Source organism: Oncorhynchus nerka, linkage group LG13 (assembly GCF_034236695.1).
Source record: "Oncorhynchus nerka isolate Pitt River linkage group LG13, Oner_Uvic_2.0, whole genome shotgun sequence".
Lineage (NCBI taxonomy): Eukaryota > Metazoa > Chordata > Actinopteri > Salmoniformes > Salmonidae > Oncorhynchus > Oncorhynchus nerka.
Window position 1 is genome coordinate 55,167,475 of NC_088408.1, and position 22,928 is coordinate 55,190,402.

The following is a 22,928-nucleotide window of genomic DNA, read 5'->3' on the forward strand; positions in this document are numbered from 1 at the left end:
TTTCTTTATTGAGTGGCACAGTCAGAGAACAATATGTGTGTGGGTCAGTGGAGGCTGTCGGGAGAAGCTATAGGAGGACGGGCTCATTGTAATGGTTAGAATGGAATCCACATGTTTTATTACAAATCAGCCCATCCTCCTATAGCTCCTCCCACCAGCCTCCACTGGTGTGTGACTGTGCTCTTCGGTGCGTTGTCATGGTAACCCTCATCCTCGACTCCACAGATGAAGTCAGGTTCTGTCCAAACACTCCTCCAACTAGTGTTAACCTAAACAAAGGCCTATGACCGGGCAGACTGATTGTGTCCAACTAGTCTGGGCAGAATGGTTGCTGTTATACTAAGGACAAAAGGTTTGAATATAGACAGGGCCATGTTTAATTAGGGACATTTCATTGTTAACTTCCCCTATCCACTCAGCAGCACATCCTAGCTCTTCCAGGAAATGTTTTTTTTCTCCTTTTTGTATTTTGTGCTTGCACACCATTGTGCCAGCACGATGCACAATGTCGTTCTTTAACATTACACTTGTCTCATCTCAGCATTGTTACGCTTCAGAAAGCAAACGATACCACTTGACAACAAGGTGGTAAACGGAGCAGGGCCTCTTCAGCATCGACCGACCAAGAAAGACATATACTCTGTCAAACCCTCTGGTTACACAACGCTCCATTTGACCTGACTTAATGTCCTAGATTTGTCTTAACTATCATCAATACTGAGGTATCAACAAATAGTTTATCATCCAAGTAAGAGGCTGTGGTGGGAAGCTATATGCAAGAGCCACGCAATACCACCGTTATTCCAAGTAAACAAACAAATCAACCAATCAAACACACACTACATGACCAGCAGTATGTGGGCACCTGCTCATTCCAAAATCATGGGCGTTAATATGGAGTTGGTCCACCCTTTGCTGCTATAACAGCCTCCACTCTTCTGGGAAGCTTGGAACATGGCTGCAGGGACTTGCTTCCATTCAGCCACAAGAGCATTAGTCAGGTCAGGCACTGACGTTGGGCGATAAGGCCAGGCTCGTAATCAGCGTTCCAATTCATCCCAAAGGTGTTCGATGGGGTTGAGGTCAGGGCTCTGTGCAGGCCAGTCAAGTTCTAACACACCAATCTTGACAAACCATTTCTGTATGGACCTCGCTTTGTGCACAGGGGCATTGTCATGCTGAAACAGGAAAGGGCCTTCCCCAAACTGTTGCCACAAAGTGGGAAGCACAGAATCGTCTAGAATGTCATTGTTTGCTGTAGAGTTAACATTGCCTTTCACTGGAACTAAGGGGCCTAGCCTGAACCATGAAAACAGCCCCACACCATTATTCCTCCTCAGCCAAACTTCACAGTTGACACTATGCATTCAGGCTGGTAGTGTTCTTCTGGCATCTGCCAAACCCAGATTCATCCATTGGACTGCCAGATGGTGAAGCGTGATCCTTCACTCCAGAGAATGCGTTTCCACTGCTCCAGAGTCCAATGGTGACGAGCTTAACACCACTCCAGCCAACACAAGCGCATGGTGGCGTGTGTGTGGCTGTTCGGCCATGGAAACCCATTTCATGAAGATCATGTTGCTCCTAGATGTTTCCACTTCACAATAACAGCACTTACAGTTGACCGGAGCAGCTCTACTGTAGCAGGGCAGACATTTGACGAAGTGACTTGTTGGAAAGGTGGCATCCTATATGACGGTGCTACGTTAAAGGTCACTGAGGTCTTCAAGAAGGCCATTCTACTGCCAATGTTTGGCTATGGAGATTGCATGGCTGTGTGCTCGATTTTATATACGTGTCAGCAATGGGTGTGGCCTAAATAGACAAATCCACTCATTTGAAGGGGTGTCCAGATACATTATATATACAAAAGTATCAAGCAAGCCAAACCAGTAGGTTGACCGTGAGTTTTCCCGTCTCACCTTCCAAAGTTCAGGCTGAAACAGATTTAGGGCCGCAAACACAACCTGGCTTCCAAAAATAGAGCAGTGGACCAGAGCAAGCACTCAGTCAGACAGTTCAAGGGTCCTCTCATGTTTATCAGGCAATGAGTTGACAATTAATAAATAAACGCTTAGACCAACAACATTGTTCAGAAGTAGAAGCCTAAAACCACATGACTGTGTACATAACAGCAGCAGCATAATACAAATCTGACTTTATAAAACACAAACCTGCAAATCTACAGCACAGGTAGAAAGGTCTTATAGATGTGGGATCGTAGGCTACCACGAATTTGACGATAGAAAAGGCTGCTGGGGAAAGCTGAGCAAAGCCACCAGCTGTCATGGCCACTGTTGGAAGACTAAACTCTAAACATCAAAGTAATGCTTAAAAACGTTGAAAGAAATGACTGTAAACTCTCTTGACCTCAAAACTGTCTCTCACCTTTGGCGCATTTTACAGTCAGATTCCAACTGTGAACTCTGTAATAATGTAGTTATAATGTGGTTAGTTCCGTGGGGAAGAGCCACAGTCAGTGCTGCTAATCCATGGTGGTCAAGCCATTCCATTCCATTCATAGCCTCTGTTTGCAGAGCTTTTTCTGGAAAGAGGGGGAAAGTTCAAGGCTGCAAGCACCTCTGTTTTTGGGGTCACCCTCATTGGGCAAACCTCCCTCGTTGGTAACACAAAGAATCACAGTCCACGTGGCCACACTATGTGAGAGAAAGGGCCTCCCGCCTCTGTTTGCAGAGCTTTTTCTGGAAGGGGGGGGGGGGTAGTTCAAGGCAACCGGCCCTTCTGTTTTTGGGGTCAGCATCATTAGGCAAGCCTATCTCGTTGGTGAAATGAAAAATCAGAGAGGGATCTCATCTGCTGGGCCAGAGGGGCATAGTCTAAACCAGGGGAGAGTTGGAAACACACTCATAATGACACATCAGACCCTGCCCTGTTTATTCAACTGAAACACAAACAGCTTATAAAAACAAAGAGAAAAATGGCTTTGAAGTTCATTTGCTGTCCAACCAAACATGTTGTACGTAGATACGTGTTAATGCACTGATGTATTATCTTATTATGAAGTCATTTTTTAGATTACAATGTCAATGTACACTGAGTGTACAAAATATTAGGAACATTCTCCTAATATTGAGTTGCACCCAATCTTGCCCTCAGAACAGCCTCAATCCGTCGGGGCATGGACTCTACAAGGTGTCGAAAGCGTTCCACAGGGATGCTGGCCCATGTTGACTCCAATGCTTCTGACAGTTGTGTCAAGTTGGCTGGATGTCCTTTGGGTGGTGGACCATTCTTGAAAGACACGGGAAACGGTTGAGTGTGAAAAACCCACCCACCGGCGGGGCATTTCTTGACACACAAACTGGTGCGCCTGGCACCTACTACCATACCCAGTTCAAAGGCACTTAAATATTTTGTCTTGCCCATTCACTCTCTGAATGGTACACATGCACAATGCAGGTTACAATTCTCTCAAGGCTTCACCTGCTCAGTCTATGTCATGGAAAGAGCAGGTGTTCCTAATTTTTTGTACACTCTGTGTATATCAATCAATCAAATATTTTTTATAAAGCCCTTTTTACATCAGTAGATGTCACAAAGTTCTTATACAGAAACCCAGCCTAAAACCCCAAACAGCAAGCAATGCAGATGTAGAAGCTTGGTGGCTAGGAAAAACTCCCTAGAAAGGGGGGAACCTAGAGAGGAACCAGGCTCTGAGGGGTGGCCAGTCCTCTTCTGGCTGTGCCTAGTGTGGTCGAATGTGAGACAATGTGTCATGCCCTGATCTGTTTCACCCGTCTTTGTGATTGTCTCCACCCACCTCCAGGTGTCACCTGTCTTCCTCATTAGTCCCTGTTCGTCTTGTTTTGTCAAGTCAACCAGACTGTTAATCCGTGCTCCTGCTTTTCCTTTTCTCTGTTTTTGCTCGTCCTCCCGGTTTTGAACCTTGCCTGCCCTGACCTCGAGCCTGCCTGCCACCCTGTACCTCCTGGACTTTGTTGTGATCTTTTGCCTGTCCACAACCATTCTCTTGCCTGCCCCTTGGATTATAATAAATATCAAAGACTCAAATCATCTGCCTCCCGTGTCTGCACCTGGGTCTCGCCCTGTGCCCTTATACAATGATTCAATGTATATATAGCAGATAAGGGTACCCATTGGGAATTCCAGTAAACAGTTTAACTAAAACTTGTTCAACTCCAAAAAATCCATTTTTTTTCTGTCAATGGTATGAAGCCAAATCTAGACTGGCTTCCCTTGACACTCTTTTGGGTGCGCCAGGACCATTCAAACTGCTTTGCTTTATCTTGGCCAGGTAGCAATTGTAAATGAGAACTTGTTCTCAACTTACCTACCTGGTTAAATAAAGGTGAAATAAAATAAATAAATTCATAGCTGTGCTCACTCAGTTTAGTTCAAAGCTGATTGGCTATTTAAAAAAAATAAATGTAATGACCAAGGGAGGCCAAATGCTCGCTGGCTTTCCTTGCGTTGAACGCTACGGGCGACAACATTGTCAAACTGTTTTTGACCAGACAGAATCCGGATAAACATACTGAGACCGAGGGGCATTGTTTCGTTTGCTTGCATGCCTTATCTCCGGTGAGATATATTCAGCCTCTTGCGAATTGAAGGAAATTCATGAAACACAGCGAAACATTATTTTGTATATGTTTTTCTTACTTTCTTGGTACATTTTCTAGTGAAGCCTGGTTTCCCCTGGCGTCCATGAACACACGCCACTGCCAGCACCTATGGTGGAAGTAGAACTAGACCAGCCGAGGTATAGTTTGTGGCAGGGAGAATACAGTTTAGTACAAGAAGGATTGAGATGTTACTTTCACCTCGTCTCTTCCTCTGTTACTTATTCTTGTGTGTCTAATGTTTAGCAATACAGAGAATTTGTTTGTAGTTGCCCAACTCAGAACGCATATGATCTTTCAAGATTTTTTTGGGGGGCCTTTAGTTATGAAGGTTGCGCAGTTTAAACTACGGGATGTTCCTCTATGCATAATACGGTATTAGACGTGGGGGGAGGTCCCGCAGTGATAAGAAGTGTACAGCGTTATCGGGTTTGGATAGGTAGGGGTGTGTAGTTCGTCTAGAGCAGGGATGCTCAATTCCAGTCCTGGAGGGACAAAAGACTTCTGGTTTTTGTTTCTACCTGGATTGTTAATTGCACTCACCTGGTTTCCCAGGTCTGAATCAGTCCCCAATTAAGAGAGGATGAAAAAACAGAAGTGTTTTGTCCCTCCAGGACCAACAATGAACACCCCTGATATAGAGCTAGGGAGGGTTGCTGCAATTGGCTCGGTAAACTGAGTATATCAGCAGCGGTGCCATTTCCCTTTTCTAATGTGCTCAGCGCTGTGGGTGGCTGGGAACTGAGGAGAGGTTCAGGACGGATCCATAACTCTAGGGCACTGATGGCCCTGCTCAGCCCAGAAGATACAGCACAGACTGACTGATGGAGAGAGCAGAGCCAACCAGAGCCACCCCCCCCTGAGGACACCAGAGAGAGATGGAGGGGGGAGGGGCTGAAGAGTGATACAAAAAAATGTGTTGTCACTACAATTAAATAATAAGGAGTAAGACAGGAGATTGAATTGGAAAAGGCTTCATTTACACCTTTTCACACGCATAGTGGTGCAGTCAGTCCACGTGGCCGCAGAACTGAGTCAGATGCGGGAGAAAGGCCGGCCTCCTGCCTCTGTTTGCAAAGCTTTTTCTGGAAAGAGGGGGAAAGTTCAAGGCCACCTGTGCTTCTGTTTTTGGGGTCACAATCAGTAGGCAAGCCCCCCGTTGGTGAAAAAAGAAATACATCTGAGTATGACCTCGTCTGCTGGGGCAAAGGGGCATAGTCTAAAACAGAGGGGGGGGGGGGGGTTGGAAACACACTCATAATGACAAATCAGACCCTGCCCTGAGGGAGAGAGAGATGTCATGGAGAAGAGGTATTGCTGATGGGGGTAGGAAAGGAGTATGTTGAGTAAGAGAGAAAGAGATGGATTAAGAGAGAAGGAGACAGTAACCATCCAGTGGGGCGTAATGTGACCCCCTCTAGGGGCCCTCCTCATCTCCATCCAATCCCTTCCTGTCCTGCTGGCTGAGGCTTCGGTTGCATTACACCATGGCATGGCGTCATTAGGCTAGGATTAGCAGAAAGGTGAAGAGCCTGCCTCCACTGAATAGTATGGAGTAGCACTGAGCACACTACCATCATAATTTCATGTCTACTATCAAGTGGGGAGCAACTCCAAATAAAATTGTTTTCAAGGAGAAAACCTGTCAAGGTCCTACTGAAAACCCATGGCACTCTGATCAGAAAGGGACTTTTCGGGGGGAATCGAGGAGTGGAGTGGAGTGAGTGCCAGCATCTCTTCCTCTCCCGACTTTCTCACACCCCACCCCCCCTCCAGACGGGCCTCTGACAATAACACAGGCCTTGTGAGGAGGCTTTCTGACGTCAGCCACACGTCACACGCCTTATTGTTTTACTGTGACCTGCCTAACGAGAAGCAGACCCTATGTGCCACTGCTATGAGCACAATGTTTTCCTTAAGTTGTTCTAACAAAGTAAACAGGGTCAGGTCCTGCTGTTAAGCAACTACCTTGTCCGCCCTGAGTGCAGAGAGTGATTTTATCTCAAATCCCTGGGGGGGGCTCTCCCCCATTTTTTTTCTCTCTCTCTCTCTGAGTTCTTCTGGGCAGCAGAGGCGAGCGGAGCGGAGTGCACACTGCTGGACCCTGTCCCAGAACGACAGGATATCCTGTATTACTCACAACTACGGTCACCTAAACACCTCCTGACCGTTGGGATAAACATCAGAGTGTGTGTGAACTGAGAGCAAGATACTTCCAGAAAGTCACAGTGGAAGACAGAAATGTTTGTTTTACTATCCTTGTGGGGGTCAAGCAATTGATTCCGATTCAAAATTCTATTTTCCCCCAACCCCAAACCGTAACCTTAACGCCAAAGTCCAAATCCTAACAATAACCCTGAACCTAAAATACTATTTTTCCTTGTGGGGACTGGCGAAATGTCCCCACTTGTGCAAATTTTCCTTGTTTTACTATCCTTGTGAGGACTTCTGTTACCCCCAAGGATAGCAAAACCAAAAACACACACACACAGGGGCCAGGTTGTCAGGCCCTGAGATAAAGAACATGCCTACAATGCCACATATATAATACTCCCGAAGACCCACCATCCCCACTCGCACAATAGTGATGTCCCCGACATCTCAGCAAGGGACTATGGAAACAGGCCTGTCCCATACATACATAACGCACCACATATCACTGCTGAGGAACACAATCCACCATAGTTATTATCTGTTACATCAGGTTAAAAAAAATACACGTTTGATTCTGTGGGTCAGAAGGTAAACTTCGATTGCATATGCGATTATGTAACACGTGCCTCTACGACCTCAACCAGCGAGAAGAATTGCAGTAAGAACACTTCTACCTACAAATCCGATTAGTTTGGGACCGATAATATTTTCAATTTGGTCAGAGGGAGAGAGAAAGGTTGTACGTTTCACATGCTCTGAGCCGGACCAGAACGCGACAGGGCTGATATGCTAGCCTCGGGTTGATAAATGACAAACTGTGAGTTGCAAATTCACCACAGAGAGGAGTTATGTAAGCTAGGATACATCTAGTTGCCCTAACCGCTCAACTGTCTGGATAAACATGCACATATAAGCCAAAATAGAGACCTCTCTCTGAGGTGATCGTTTTTTTTGTTGTTGTTCAGGTGTAAGACAAAACAGCTATTGAAGACACGAGAGAACCATATGAATTCGATGACAAACTGCCAGCGGTTGTGAGAGGTTACAAGGAAATGCAAAAACAAAGTGCTGTTGCTGGAAAAATGCTGACGTGAATGTTTGGGAGGAAGTGTGTTTGTGTCGGTGGGTGACTTATGAGTTGGGACGTCACATTTTGGTTGATTGTATGTTTGTGTTTACACACATTTGAATGGTTGCTCATGTTTTTGTTTGGGCAAATACGTTTCTGCATGTGCATCAGTGTGTGTGTGTGTGTATCAAATCACCGTTTATAGGTCGCGTACACAGATTTGGAGATGTTATCACAGGTGCAGCGAAATGCTTGTGTTAGCTCCAACAGTGCAGTAACACCTAGCAAAAAAACACTATACACAATCCAGAAAAATAAAGAAACTAAGAAATATAAAAACGAGCAATGTCAAAGACAAGATTATAAATATTGATACAGCGCATTCAGAAAGCATTCAGACCCCTTCATGTTTTCCACATTTTGTTACATTACAGCCTTATTTTTAAAATGGATTAAAATAGTCCCCCCCATCAATCTACACACAATAACCCCAAATTAACAAAGCAAAATTTAAAAATTTTTTTTTTAGCAAATGTATAAAAAATAATAATCTGTAATATCCCATTTACATCAGTATTCAGATCCTTTACTCAGTACTTTGTAGAAGCACCTTAGGCAGCGATCACAGCCTCGAGTTTTGTTGGGTATGACGCTACAAGCTTGGCAGACCTGTATATGTGGAGTTTCTCCCATTCAACTCTGCAGATCCTCTCAAGCTCTGTCAGGTCTCTCCAGAGATGTTTGATCGGGTTCAAGTCAAGGACATTCAGGGACTTGTCCTGAAGCCACTTCTGCATTGTCTTGGCTGTCTGCTTAGGGTCGTTGTCCTGTTGGAAGGTGAACCTTAGTCCCAGTACTCTAAGGTCCTGGGTTCTCTGGAGTAGGTTTTCATCAAGGATCTCTCTGCACTTTGCTCCGTTCATCGTTCCCTTGATCCTAACTAGTCTCCCAATCCCTGCTGCTGAAAAACATCCCCACAGCATGATGCTACCACCAACATGCTTCACCGAGGGGATGGTGCCAGGTTTCCTCCAGAAGTGACACTTGGCATAAAAAAAAAAAAGTTCAATCTTGGTTTCATCAGACCAGAGAATCTTGTTTCTCATGGTCTGATAGTCCTTTAAGTGCCTTTTGGCAAACTCCAAGCGGGCTGTCATGTGCCTTTTACTGAGGAGTGGCTTTCGTCAGGCCACTCTACCATAAAGGCCTGATTGGTGGAGTGCTGCAGAGATGGTTGTCCTTCTGGAAGTTTCTCCCATCCCCACTAAGGAACTCTGGAGCTCTGTCAGAGTGGCCATTGGGTTCTTGCTCACCTCCCTGACCAAGGCCCTTGCTCCCCCGATTGCTCAGTTTGGCTGGGCGGCCAGCTCTAGGAAGAGTCGTGGTGGTTCTAAACTTCTTCCATTTAAGAATGATGGAGGCCACTGTGTTCTTGGGGACCTTCAATGCTGCAGAAATCTTTTGGTACTCTTCCCTAGATCTGTGCCTGGACACAATCTGAGCTCTACGGACAATTCCTTCAACCTCATGGCTTGGTTTTCGGTCTGACATGCACTGTCAAATGCGGGACTATATATAGAAAGGTGTGTGCCTTTCCAAATCATGTCCAATCAATTGAATTTAGCACAGGTGGACTCCAATCAAGTTGTAGAAACATCTCAAGGATGATCAATGGAAACAGGATGCACTTGAGCTCAATTTCGAGTCTCATTGTAAAGTTTATGAATACTAATATAAATAAGGTATTTCTGTTCTTTAAGTTTAAAACATTTGCAAACATTTCTAAAAACCTGTTTTCGCTTTGTCATTGTGGGGTACTGTGTGTTGATAGATTTTTTTTATTTTATTTAATCCATTTCAGAATAAGGATGTAAATGTAACAAAATGTGGAAAAAGGGAAGGTCAAAGGTTTGGACACGCCCACTCATTCAAGGATTTTTCTTTCTTTTTTTAAACTATTTTTTTACATTGTAGAATAATGGTGAAGACATCAAAACTATGAAATAACACATATGGAATCATGTAGTAACCCAAAGCAAAGGGTAACTACTTTGAAGAATCTCAAATATATTTTGATTTGTTTAACACTTTCTTGGTTACTGCAAGATTCCACACGTGTTATTTTATACTTTTCATGTATATATCAAATTGTGCGTAAAGACAGGATAGACTATTTGAATAGAACAAGTTTGAACAGCAGTAGTAATATAGGATGAGCCACGACTAGAATACAGTATATTGTATACATTTAAAGTGGGTAAAACAGTATGTGAACATTATTAAAGTGACCACTGTTCAATTACTATTTACATAGGGCAGCAGTCTCTAAGAGTAGAGTTCTGGGTGGTAGCAGGCTATCTCTCGGTCCCAGCTTGGATGCAGATGTAGATGGTAGTGGGGTGAGCAGGCCATGGCTCGGGTGGCTGAGGTCCTTGATGATCTTCTTTGCCTTCCTGTGACACTGGGTACTGTAGATTTCCTGGAGGGCAGGCAGTGTGCCACTGGTGATGCATTGGGCTGACCGCACCACCCTCTGGTGAGCCCTGCAGTTGCGGACGGTGCAATTGCCATACCGGGCTGTGATACAGCCTGACAGGATGCTCTCAATGGTGCATCTGTAGAGGTTTGTGAGGGTCTTAGGGTCCAAGTCGAATTTCTTCAGCCTCCAGTGTGGTTACATGCCCGTAGCTCACACATACTGACAGGATGACACACACACACACACACACACACACACAAAGCTCCAGCGCTGCCCTTACTCCTTAAAGTCCTTTATGGCGGCCCCTCTCTGATTGCCCAGGGCAAATGTGCGTTATTGCCGCTCGTATGAAGAGCCCTAACGTGGTTGACACACACGCGGCCAGGTGAGCTGCAGCACCGGGTACATTTCCACTCCACACAATCTTCTGTTGTCTTGCTGTTGGGGAGGGCTTTTCAGAGTGTGGCGTTGCGTGTCTGCCACCACCCGGGCGGACAGAGCACCAGTGAATCACAGAGACAGGCCAGGTCACCCCTCTCTCCCTGGAGGTGGCGGAGTAGACAGATCACTCATCACCCTCAGGGGGGGGGGGGGGGGTTGATGTCCACACCACTGACTGTCCTCTCTCTGCACCCTATGAACAGCCTCCCCACGTCCCCCAGGTCAGTTGGTTGGTGCACCCAAGTTGACCCCCTGCCTGAGCCAACCAGAGTGAAAGAGTGACCAGACCTGATTATATGGCCAAAAGGAACACATGGGACAATGCGACCCCACCGTATTACTTAATATGTCTCCTTTGCTACGGTGCGCAGCTTGGGACAATAAACTGTTAATCCTGAATATTAAATCAATCAATCTAACATATCTCTTCAGATCAGTTGGTTAAGGGACATTAAATGCTTCATGGCTACATTCTCTTTTTTTACTATGCAAGCGTTTTACTTGGCGCCATACTACAGAACACAGTTCATGCTGTTCTAGCTTATCTGATCTTTTTTTCTTTCTGTAAAGTGTGTTGCGACTTTAAATTGTGATTTGATCTTTACAAAATTCCCAGAGCTCGGCTTTTAAGGTGTAAAAATGAATGCTGTGCAGATATCGGACTGATAGCGGCAGCAGGGGAAAGCTGATGGTTTGCTGATGAGAATGATGTCACCATCAGAGACAACCTTGTTCTCTCCATTTGTGTCGGAAATGAGATTTCGGATTCGAAAAATTGGCCTCGCTGAATTGGAGGCCGTGGGCTCAACAATCCCCCACAAAAAGAGGATTGACATGCTCCAGCTAAACCCTCATCTGTTTGACCGATAGAACACCGTCAGATGTCATCTCCTAGGTAGTCATCATGACCCAAACGCAAAACACCACAAATCAGACAGAGAGAAAGAGGGAGAGAGCGAAAAGAGGGAGAAAGCGAAAAGCAAGAGACTTTAGGTCAAAAAGTGCTTGTGCCTCAGCAGGAGAGGCATTATCTAGACTTACTCCCAGACTCACAACTCTAAATGAAAGTCATGCAAATCGGGCCTCCAGAACAGATTGCACACATCTTAGAGGGCGGTGACAATGAAAGAGGGGGGGGGGAGAAAATGAGAAAGCGGGGTGAGATATTGAAAGCGAGAGGGTAAGGGGGCGGGAGAATAAAAAGGTGGAGGAATGTGCTTGCCACTGCTGGAGTAGTGAGAATCAATCACGGAGGCACTTTTAATTTCCCTGGTGCAGAGGGTTGTGTCAGTGAGTAATTACACAGAGGGAGATACTCCTCTGGCTCGGCCTGATACCACAGTCTGGAGCATCAGCTGGCACCTCAGAGAACACCGTAAAGAGGATGAACCCTCAACCCTGGCCCCTGAGCCTAGCCATCTGCCAGTCGCATAGGATGTGCACAGTATGTACGTATACATGTAGGTACAGTACCAGTCAAACGTTTGGACACACCTACTCATTCAAGGGTTTTTCTTTATTTTTACCATTTTCTACATTGTAGAATAATAGTGAAGACATCAAAACTATGAAATAACAAACATGGAGTCACATACTGTAGTAACCAAAAAAGTGTGAAACAAATTAGTGAGGTCGGGCAATGATGCTGAGCGATTAGGCCTGGTTTGCAGTCGGCGTTCCAATTCATCCCAAAGATGCTCGATGGGTTTGAGGTCAGGGCTCTGTGCATGCCAGTCAAGTTCTCCCACACCGATCTTGACAAACCATTTCTGTAGAGACCTCGCTTTGTGCACGCACGGGGGCATTGTCATGCTGAAACAGGAAAGGGCCTTCCCCAAACTGTTGCCACAAAGTGGGAAGCATAGAATCGTCTAGAATGTCATTGTATGCTGTAGCGTTAAGATTTCCCTTCACTGGAACTAAGGGGCCTAGCCCGAACCATGAAAAACAGCCCCACACCATTATTCCTCTTCCACCAAACTTCACAGTAGGCACTATATATTAGGGCAGGTAGCGTTTTCCTGGCATCCGCCAAACCCAGATTTGTCCTTCGGACTGCCAGATAGTGAAGCGTGATTCATAACTCCAGCGAACGCGTTCCCATTGATCCAGAGTCCAATGGAGGCGAGCTTGGCACCACTCCAGCCGACGCTTGGCGTTGCGCATGGTGACCTTAGGCTTGTGTGAGGCTGCTCGGCCATGGAAACCCACTTCATGAAGCTCCCGACGAACAGTTATTGCGCTGACGTTGCTTCCAGAGGCAGTTGGAACTCGGTAGGGAGTGCAGCAATGGCGATTTTCATGAGCTACGTGCTTCAGCACTCAGCGGTCCCGTTCTGTGAGCTTGTGTGGCCTACCAATTTGCGGCTGAGCCATTGTTGCTCCTAGATGTTTCCACAATAACAGCACTTACAGTTAACCAGGGCAGCTCTAGTAGGGCAGACATTTGACATACTGACTTGTTGTAAAGGTGGCATCCTATGAAGGTGCCACATTGAAAGTCACTGAGCTCTTCAGTAAAGCCATTCTACTTCCAATGTTTGTCTATGGAGATTGCATGGCTGTTTGCTTGATTTTATACACCTGTCAGCAACGGGTATGGCTGAAATAGCTGAATCCACTAATTTGAAGGGGTGTCCACAAACGTTTATATATATATATAGTATGTGTATGTGACCGAAATGTACACGGTGGAGCAACCGCTTGACCTGATTTAGGAGTTTCAATCCCATTTCAAATCAAATCAAATGTTGCTCCATAAAACTGGCTAAACAGAACCGTGGTGCTGAGTGTGAACCCCTCGATGAACCCTTCAACTGTGTCACCGCACAGTGTCAAAGAAGGGGACTGCTAGTTCTGGGAAGATGGATGTCCCATTGACCTGTCTTTTTTCTGTTTTCACACCTTAGGGAAACAATTCGGCTCAGCAATTTACCAGTGGCAAACCTAAGACTTAGCCTTCTTTTGGTTGCTTGAGACATTAACATTTTGACTTTGTTTGTATGGGTTTGCAAGTACAATGAATTGAACAGAATATGCGTACAGTTACCCCCCAAAAATAAAGAAGCCCAGACCATGGACACAATCAAGTAGACCTTCAGCTATGACGGGCACACAAACCTACCAAGCCTTCAACCAGGACTTGACCATAAAGACTGAACAGCCCAACAGGACACACACATCCCCTACACATACCTACCTACCCGGGTCTCAGCGTACAGTACAGTATCTGAAAAATACAGAACGGAATTTTCCATCCCAAACCTTTTAGGTTCAGGGGCTCCACTTAGCAATACAATCAGTATGCCCGGGGTATTTAGCCCCATGGAGAGACAGGTTTAGTAGGGGCTCTGTGTTTTTCTGTCAGGCACTGGGGATCAGTGGAAAATTCCCACTCCCACTCAAAGGTCCGAAGGAGCTGAGACACTCCTCCGTGGTAGCCCCCCACCGGCCACATTTCTCTTTCACCGCTCTAACGGTTAACGGCAGCCATGGTTTTTATGGGAAAGGGCGCTGGAGGATTGTTTTGTTGTCAGGGCTAACGGCTTAGCCAGCAAGGTTGTGGAGGCCCTGTGCACAATTCTGCAGTGCCTGTTGATGTGTGTGTGTGTGTGTGCATGCCTGCAAGCGTGCGTTTGTGTGTTTGTGTGTGTGTGTGTGTGTGTTTGAGTAGAGGGGGCTGCTGACCTATAGAGCAAGGCAAATTGATCTGCATAGAGGTGGATGCTTCTATAATCGTTTTCAAAGGTTCCTCATCTGTCTAAATCTACCCAAACTGTCAAAACATGCTAATCAGCTCACTTACACCCAGACAGAGTAGGACAAAAATGGTTATGTTTGAGCCACTCAAAAGCCTTATGCCTAGAATGGACGCATCGGAACATCATTGTGGATCGAGGAAGACGTGTCTGTGTTTTGTGGAGATTTAGCGAGGGGACAATACGGGGGTGGTCCTCGTACCTGGGTACCAAGGCAGCCCATCATCATGTGGGTGAGCAATTTGGCAGCAAACATGGGGAAGCGGGAACACAGCAGGTGGGATACGATGGCCAAGGCGAAACCTGAGGATCAGACAATAAGATATTCTGTATCATTCCATATTGAACATAAAACCCCACATCATGTTTTTTAACTGGATTAAAAATACTTGTAGGACATAAACAACAGGGTGGGAGGTCATGGAGGACAGAAAGAAAGAAAGAAAGAAAGAAAGAGAGAAAGAAAGAGAGAAAGAAAGAAAGAAAGAGAGAGAGAAAGAGAGAGAGAAAGAAAGAGAGAGAGAGAGAATGGAGACATGAAAGGCAAGAGAGAAATATATAGAGGAAATGGGGCAGAGAGATATGAGGAGGATAAGGAGAAAGGAAGAGAGAAAGAAAGAGCGATATAAAGGAAAGGGTGGACTGAAAGAACTAAACCAGACCTAAAGAGACTCGCCATCCATACGGTACCTGAGATGCAGATGAAGCCTGAGGCGTAGAAGGCCTCGTTGTAGGAGGCCAAGGCGGCCATCTGGGCGTGGGCCGTGTACACAGACAGGTGGGAGCAGGCACACTCCACATAGTTCCCACTGTCCTCCACTACCCTGCAGAACTGCCCGTCTGACAGCCAGCTACAGGAAAGGGAGAAGGAGAGGCATCATACAGTTAGTGGCCAGCCTTAGGCAGGAAGTTCATATGAAGTTTTTGAATCCCGTTGAAACATCCAGCTGTGTAGTGTCTCTGCTTCTTTAAGTGCTCCGATGTGCCAACTCTCAGATGTGTTAACGGATTCAGAATATTTCAACGGGTGGCAAGTATGACAAGACAGGAGGACAGAATTCATATTTGTTTCAGTTTAAAATTAAGCTGAGCTAATTTACTTTCCGAGTGACAGGCATGGGGGATTCTGAGATTTACTTGACAACTCACGGAAATGAATCTAAGAAACACTGTGACAGTCCTAGTGATTAAATGACTGTGAAGTCTATGATGGGCATTATTGGACCTGTCATTAGTGCAGCGATGCAAGGTTGAATCTCTCTCTCTCACACACACACACACACACACACACACACACACACACACACACACACACACACACACACACACACACACACATCTGGTTGGTTATCTGGGAGACGGATCTTTGAGACAGCTGCTCCATGGAACAAACCGAACCGGAGAAATCTGCGTCCTGTTACAGGCTGTTTAGCCAAGAGTCCCACGCCGGGCCTCCTCTGGAATGTCTTTTCAAACACACTTCTGATGGGCGGGAATGTTCTGGAACTCGGAACAGAACACACTGAACTCTTGCAGACATCACAGATGAGACTGGGACAACCCAGAGAGAGAGGGGTGGGAGGCCAATTCATCCATGGCTGGAAAGAGGTCCTGGCTGGACAGGGCCTGACCCCTGACCTCTCTGCTAGAGGCGGACTCTTACGTGTGAGGTTCACACCTTCAGAGCAGAGCTGAGCAGAAGGGGGACCCTTTTACTCACCTAAATGGTTGTGTCCAAAATAGTAATTTCAGTCACACACCACTTTATTATATGGGCTCAAGTTTAGGATAGTGACAGAGACTAAGAGAAATATCCGTTTTGGGGGATTCATGAAAAAAAAAAAGAATAATATGAAGGCTCTGTTTGGAGGTCATAAGGTGAATGCACCAATTTGTAAGTCGCTCTGGATAAGAGCGTCTGCTAAATGACTTAAATGTAAATGTAAATGTTGTGGTAGAGCTGTAGGCTCAGCCCTAACTATGTGCTCTCTGTCCTGTCACCTCTGGGTCTTCCCGGCAAATGGCCCAGGAACATAAGGAAGACACAAAGGACAATGATTTTGGAGCCAGTATGCCCCCCCCCCTTTGAGGGGCCAACTCTCTCCCTATAGTATCCATAGGACTGACTATTGAAATGTGTGTTAGTGACACTATTGCATCCATGTTTGGTATGTATCTGAAACGTGTCCCCTGAGGAGAACTCTGACGACACTGTATGTCTTATTTGCATTGTTCTAGATGCTGTGACATCCTGTGGAGATTGGGCCTGGGTGATCAGGTTACTATACCTTGGTATAATTTGATTCAAGGGTGTATATATGTATATATTTTTTTAAAGACACCTTCAAATGTTATAAATAGAACGAAATTCCTTCTGTTTTTTTATCCTTTTTTTGAACCTTTATTTAACTAGGCAAGTCAGTTAAGAACAAATTCTTATTTTCAATGACGGCCCTAGGAACGGTGGCCTTGATCAGGGGTAGAACGACAGATTTTTTGATTCAGCTCGGGGATTCGATCTTGCAACCTTTCGGTTACTAGTCCAACACTCTAACCACTAGGCTACCCAGCCGCCCCAATTAGTTCATGGTTTGTCTGTATGCCTAGATTGTGATTTCTATGTTAGTGCCAGTATTTCCTTGTATTTGAATCCATTCATTTGACCAAGTTATTAAATAATACTTCTGCATTCTGCATTGGCTTCTCATGACCATTTCTTGATCTTAGTCAGCCAAAAGCATAACACTTGATTGCACATGGTTTTACTATAATGTTAAATGGAGTCAGATACAAATGTTAATAGCCTAACAGCATAGTCTTAGTGTATATATAATATGCATATACAGTATATCAGATATTAACACACTACAGAGCTACATAGTACTGTGTGAAGGAAAGTGACTGTGTGTGGGAGAGGGGGGTTGAGGGCATCAGGTGGGTACAGAGTACCGTACCTCTCAGCAGCCTGGTTCCACAGAAGACACAGGGACTGGCCAGGTTTGACCCTTGGCCCAGGGGTGTGAATACGGTACACCACCTCGTCACTCTTATTCAGGGGCCGTGACCCACGGCCCTGCAGGCTGGCGGAGAAAACCTACACAACAAGAGAAACACCATTACAGTACAGAGCAGGATGAAGTTGCCCCCCAAATGCTGATTTAAGGTCCGATATGGGATTTTCCCCAATATTGACCAATATTAAGGATTGGGGGAAAGTAAGCTGACCCTAGATATGTGTCTACAGTTATTATGGGCAACATCTATTTGGTTTTAGCTCTAAAGACCAACTGGCAGAAACCAAGGACAGAGCCTCAGTGGACAACATCGCCCCCTGCTGTTTCTGACCAGCACAAAAGTTACATTCGGACAAAAACATCCTGACCTGTAATACCATAGTACTCTCCTATAACTTGATAATCATTTATTTACCTTAATTTGACCAGATTAAGCCTATCGGTTAAGCCCATATTCCAGTAGCCGAAAGGTCACTGGTTCGACTCCTACAGCCCACCAGCTGAACAATCTGTCGATGTGCCCTTGAGCAATGCTCTTAACCCTAATTGCTCCTGTAAGTCACTCCGGATAAGAGTGTCTGGTGTATAAAACAAAACTCACTCTTTTACAACAATGACTTTGGGGAAAAATTGCAAGGGGGGCATCCCATCTCCAGTATAGTTACCAATCAGTCTGGAAGTGCTAAAAGCTGCCATGATTTGGCATTGAGTGTGTGCGGGTCTGCTTGCCTTGCCGTTGAGGGCGGTGGTTTTGTCATTGGTGAGGAACCAGTGCTCCGTGCTGTACTCTGTGAGCTGCACGCGGCGGCAGGCTGAGGGGGAGAGGGTGCCCGCGGGCAGGGCTGGCACCTCAAGGAGGAACTCTGGCAACTGGAATGAGTCTGAGTTCTTGCCTGTGAACATGTGCCCGTTGATCTGGGTAGGGTACCAGTGGTAGGCAGAGATGGATATATAGGCGCAAGTGTCCAGTATGGTCCTCCCCCTTTGAAAATACCAACAAATCACACTCTTATTCTACTCATATAGTTTTTGTAACAGTGGGAAATAAGAGATCTACTATATGAGACCATAGTCGACCTTAGACAATAGTGTCCGCATTAGCAGAAATAATAGACTGCACTGCTCTGCTTGAGTTAACCACAATCCCCCCCATGGGCAGGACTGACCTTTGACCCTGTGCTCCACACTGGGACTGTGTGAGGAGGGAGAAGGCGAAGCGCTCAGCCACCTCTGCCAGCTGACTCAGGCCCTGCGTGTCGACACGGCTGGGGTTTGCCATGGCACACAGGAGGTCATAGGTCAAACCACGGCTGCTGTCAGCAAGAGGGGTCCGCTCTGCCTCCTTCAGCACCTTGGCGAGCAGAGAGAGAGAGAGAGAGTGGAGGTGTTTATGACTAAGATACATATAGCCAGTAACCTAAGAGCCCCCTATTAAATCCACACACACACACACACACACACACACACACGCACACACACACACACACAGTACCTGTGGGTTATGAGTGACAAGTGGAACCCTTTTTGAGTGTGTTGGTTTATTTCTAGTTCGGCGGTGACAGTTATTCCCTGTGCCCTCAGCCCCCCGCTCTGCACTCACACACGACAGAGCAGGCTTGACTTGGCTAAAGGCTGATTGGTTCAGATGAAGTGACAGTGTAACAGCGAGGTGCTGCTAGAGTCAGACAGTCAGTGACAACAGAGACCTTTTCAAAAGGAAATTCTTCAGCAGATCTGTCACTATTTTGTATGGGAAATGGCTGCCCTTTGGCAAAAGCAGACAAACTCAAATGCGACACACACTAAGCACACACAAAAACAAAAACCCACACAAACAGATCACTTTTAATAACGAACAAAGCAAGTTTGAAAAAAAGACTCCCTCTGTTCTCTGTCTAGCCTTTGATTTCCCCTCTCCCTCGCTCTCCGTCCTCTCTCACCTTCCCCATTGCGACCAGCACGGCGGTCAGTTGTTCTGGTGTGAGCTGGGCTGTGGCCTTGTTGAGCAGGGCCTGGAGCACCCTATCCAGTATGGCGCTGTCCAGAGGCTGCTGGAGCTGGTCCAACAGGGCCCAAACCAGCTGGGCCTCTGTGTCCGATACCAGGGTCACGTTGGCCAGCCCATACTCAGGGTGCACCCTGGCCCCTCCGCTGACTCCATACAGCTCCACGCGGAAGCGCTTGGGTGGGGGGTTGGATGAGGCCTGGTCTGGGGTGAGGGTGATGTCCAGCCCAGTGCTCCTCTGGCCCAGGTCAAAGGTCAGCTGGCCCTCTTCTTTTAGGAAGTCCATCCCGGCCACAGCGGGCCAGACCAGGGTAGGGCCTACTGCCTCAGCCCGAGGGAGTTCCTATAGGACGACAACGAGAAAGGAGTGTGAGGTCATAGTAGGATGGAAAGATTGAGGGAGGTGGGAAAGGTGGAAAATAGAGAGAGAGAGAGAGAGAGAGAGAGAGAGAGAGAGAGAGAGAGAGACGGATGGATGGATGGATGGGGTGATACAGTAGGTGTTGCAACAGAGCTTTATGTATGTACAAATACAAGAGGAGAAGAGGAGGTTGAAGACCTGTGGCGAAATAGAAGGAAAAAGGGATGGATTGATGAACAGATGAATTTGGACTCTGTGACATAAATATGTATCCAACTGATGTTTCCAGAACATCATTTCGGTCTGAAAGATGAAAGGAGATAACCTTGTCATATGTAACATGGAGGTGGAGTGCTAGTAAGTGCACTCGACAATCTCCCTTTTGATCCGCAATATCAAAGGCTGGGATTACAAGTGAATGTCGGCCCCCAGCTAGGCAGTGGATCAAACACACAGAGCTCATCCCCACCCCTGGGAGAGAGGCAGGATGGGAGGAGAGGGAAGACACACACACACACACACCGTTAGACCTTGAAGGTCACAAAATTAGGTCAGCTTAATTAGGTCAGGGTGAGGAATGGAAATCTGATTTGGTGAGTTAGACAACACAACAACTTGAATAAGATGGGACATTTTCGACCAGAAGGATGTGAGAGGTTACAGAGGGAGACAATGTGAGAGGATGTGTGGTAGTGTGGGAATGTATGGTAATATAAAAAGTATTATTTCATGTGAACATATGGAAATGTGAAACATTTTATTACAAAAAAATATGTGTGTGAGTATTCCATGTGTGTGTGTCTGGTGTGTGAGTGTGCTTGTTTGTGTGTGCACTGCGAAAATGTCTCCTGTGCATGTGTGTGAGTGTGTGTGAGTGTGTAGTATGTACTGTGCATATGTGTATATTTCTCACCAGCATGCGGTAGTGCACGGTGATGGTGGAGGCTGTGCTGGCCTCTCTGTACACCTGCAGACTGAGGCGGGTGGTCTTGAGGTGTGCTACGGGCAGTCTGGAACCCACCGCAAAGTAGACCAGTCCCCGGGGGTCATCGCTCTCCAGCATGGTGACATTGGCAAAGCGGGCACTCTCGTTGATAGCAGCGCCAACACCCACCTGGTAGATCTCAACCAGGAACCAGGCCTGGTACTCCGGTTCCTATGGCAACACACATTCATATGAGGTTGAGGAAAGGCTATCTGGTTGAAGATTGAAATACATAAAAGGGGAAAAGGATGAGAAATAGAAAGAGGGAACATTAACATGGGATGATGTGCCCCAGCCATAATACTACAGTACAGTACGAGCAATGTTTATAAATGTTTTTAATAGAATTGAACCCTATGCCACATACTGGTGGACGGGTCCTGCAGCCTCCAGAAGTGAGTCTGGGACTAATTCCTCTCATTCCCAGGTCTGAGGGCTGTGTCATATACCAGCATTGTAGGGGGAGGGGAGGAAGGGGTAGGGGATTAGGAAGCACAGCAGACAGACTGCGCTCGATAGGAAGAGGCGTGTGGAGGTCTGCCCTAAAATATCCCAGACACACAGACAAACAGCAGGACAGGAAGTGGGCAGAGGCTGGGTGAGCTGCCTGGTAGGACCACCAGGGAGAGGAGAGGAAGGAGATGAGAAGAGAGGAGAGGACCGAGGCTGTGATCACACCACAGGGGCTTCCTGCCCTCCTCCTGTGAGCTTACATTGATGCCGATGACACCTTCAGCCCATTCTCTCTTCAAACCTCCACATAAACATACTGTATATCCTCTGACGCCACAGCAGAAAGATAACGTGTGACACACGAGGGATGTATGGGCTGGGAGAGAGCTACTTTATAAGGACATCCTGCATGCTCCTTCAGTGGTCAGTGGTCCAAATGGAGAGGAGTTGCTGAGAGTTTTAGAGTACTGTGAGAGTACTCATCTGTTCTGGTCCCCCTTGACCTCTAACCTCTAGTATGACCTGGGAATCACCTGGTCTTGTCGGACCTCCATGCTGAGGACACAGAGGACCTGTCCTCTCCTGCACAGCACGGTGCCTGAGGTCTGCAGCAGCTCCCGGGTCAGGTTGACACCGTTGTTGACCAGGGACAGTTCCGCCCTGTTGAATGTGGCCCGCCACATCACCTCAACGTCCTCAAAGGCCCTGCACGGGGGAGGCAGAAAAACAAGAAAAAAAAAAAAAACATTAAAAAAATATACATATTTTTCCGGAGGCAGATGGGTCTCACATCAAACACACAGTGCCCCACAGTGGCTGGAGGTGATCATTGCACACCAATATCTCTACCTGTACATGACCATCTGATCATTTATCACCCCAGTGTTATAATCTGCAAAATTGTATTATTCGCCTACCTCCTCATGCCTTTTGCACACATTGTATATAGACTGCCCATTTTTTTTCTACTGTGTTATTAACTTGTTAATTGTTTACTCCATGTGTAACTCTGTGTTGTCTGTTCACACTGCTATGCTTTATCTTGGCCAGGTCGCAGTTGCAAATGAGAACTTGTTCTCAACTAGCCTACCTGGTTAAATAAAGGTGAAATAAAAAAAATAAAAAAATTGTAGCTTGCTTGTAATCACACTACTTTGGATGACGATTTTACCACCACTGTTACTGCTGCTAATCTTTGGTTTGCTGACAGCCGTATGGGCAGAGGAATGTTGCCGAGGATAAAACACTGAGAAACATACCGGTTCTGTTGTCTCTGTAGGTAGAGTAGGGCCGTTCTGTTCACTTCTGAGTCCTCATCCAGAACCTGACCCAGCAGAGAACTCACACCGAAACCCACTATCCCATTATGGAAATCACTCCCTGAGAGAGAGGGAGGGGATGGAAGGAGAGAGAGACAGAGTTAAGTGACTAATTCCTTATACTGTTCACTGTATGTACACTGAGGAGAGCGTTCAACAAATACAGCGCATCAAGCTTCCAATTCTCTTGTGACCGTCCCTTTGATTATATCATCAATCACATTCAAATGAACAGTGGAACAGATTTCACATCACTGGAATGATGTCAGATGTCTGTGCCCTGGGA

General features: G+C 46.3%; 1 protein-coding gene across 1 annotated transcript in view; it reads right to left on the reverse strand.

Annotated features, from left to right (window-relative positions):
* The window catches only part of LOC115140639 (adhesion G-protein coupled receptor V1-like), a 183,895-nt gene that overhangs the window by 81,921 nt on the left and 79,046 nt on the right, over positions 1–22,928 (reverse strand). The window contains 9 exon segments of the mRNA XM_065026488.1: positions 14,708–14,808; positions 15,196–15,356; positions 17,460–17,599; positions 18,249–18,501; positions 18,686–18,870; positions 19,460–19,867; positions 20,799–21,041; positions 21,857–22,028; positions 22,583–22,703. Of these exon segments, the coding sequence (XP_064882560.1) occupies positions 14,708–14,808; positions 15,196–15,356; positions 17,460–17,599; positions 18,249–18,501; positions 18,686–18,870; positions 19,460–19,867; positions 20,799–21,041; positions 21,857–22,028; positions 22,583–22,703 (1,784 nt within the window).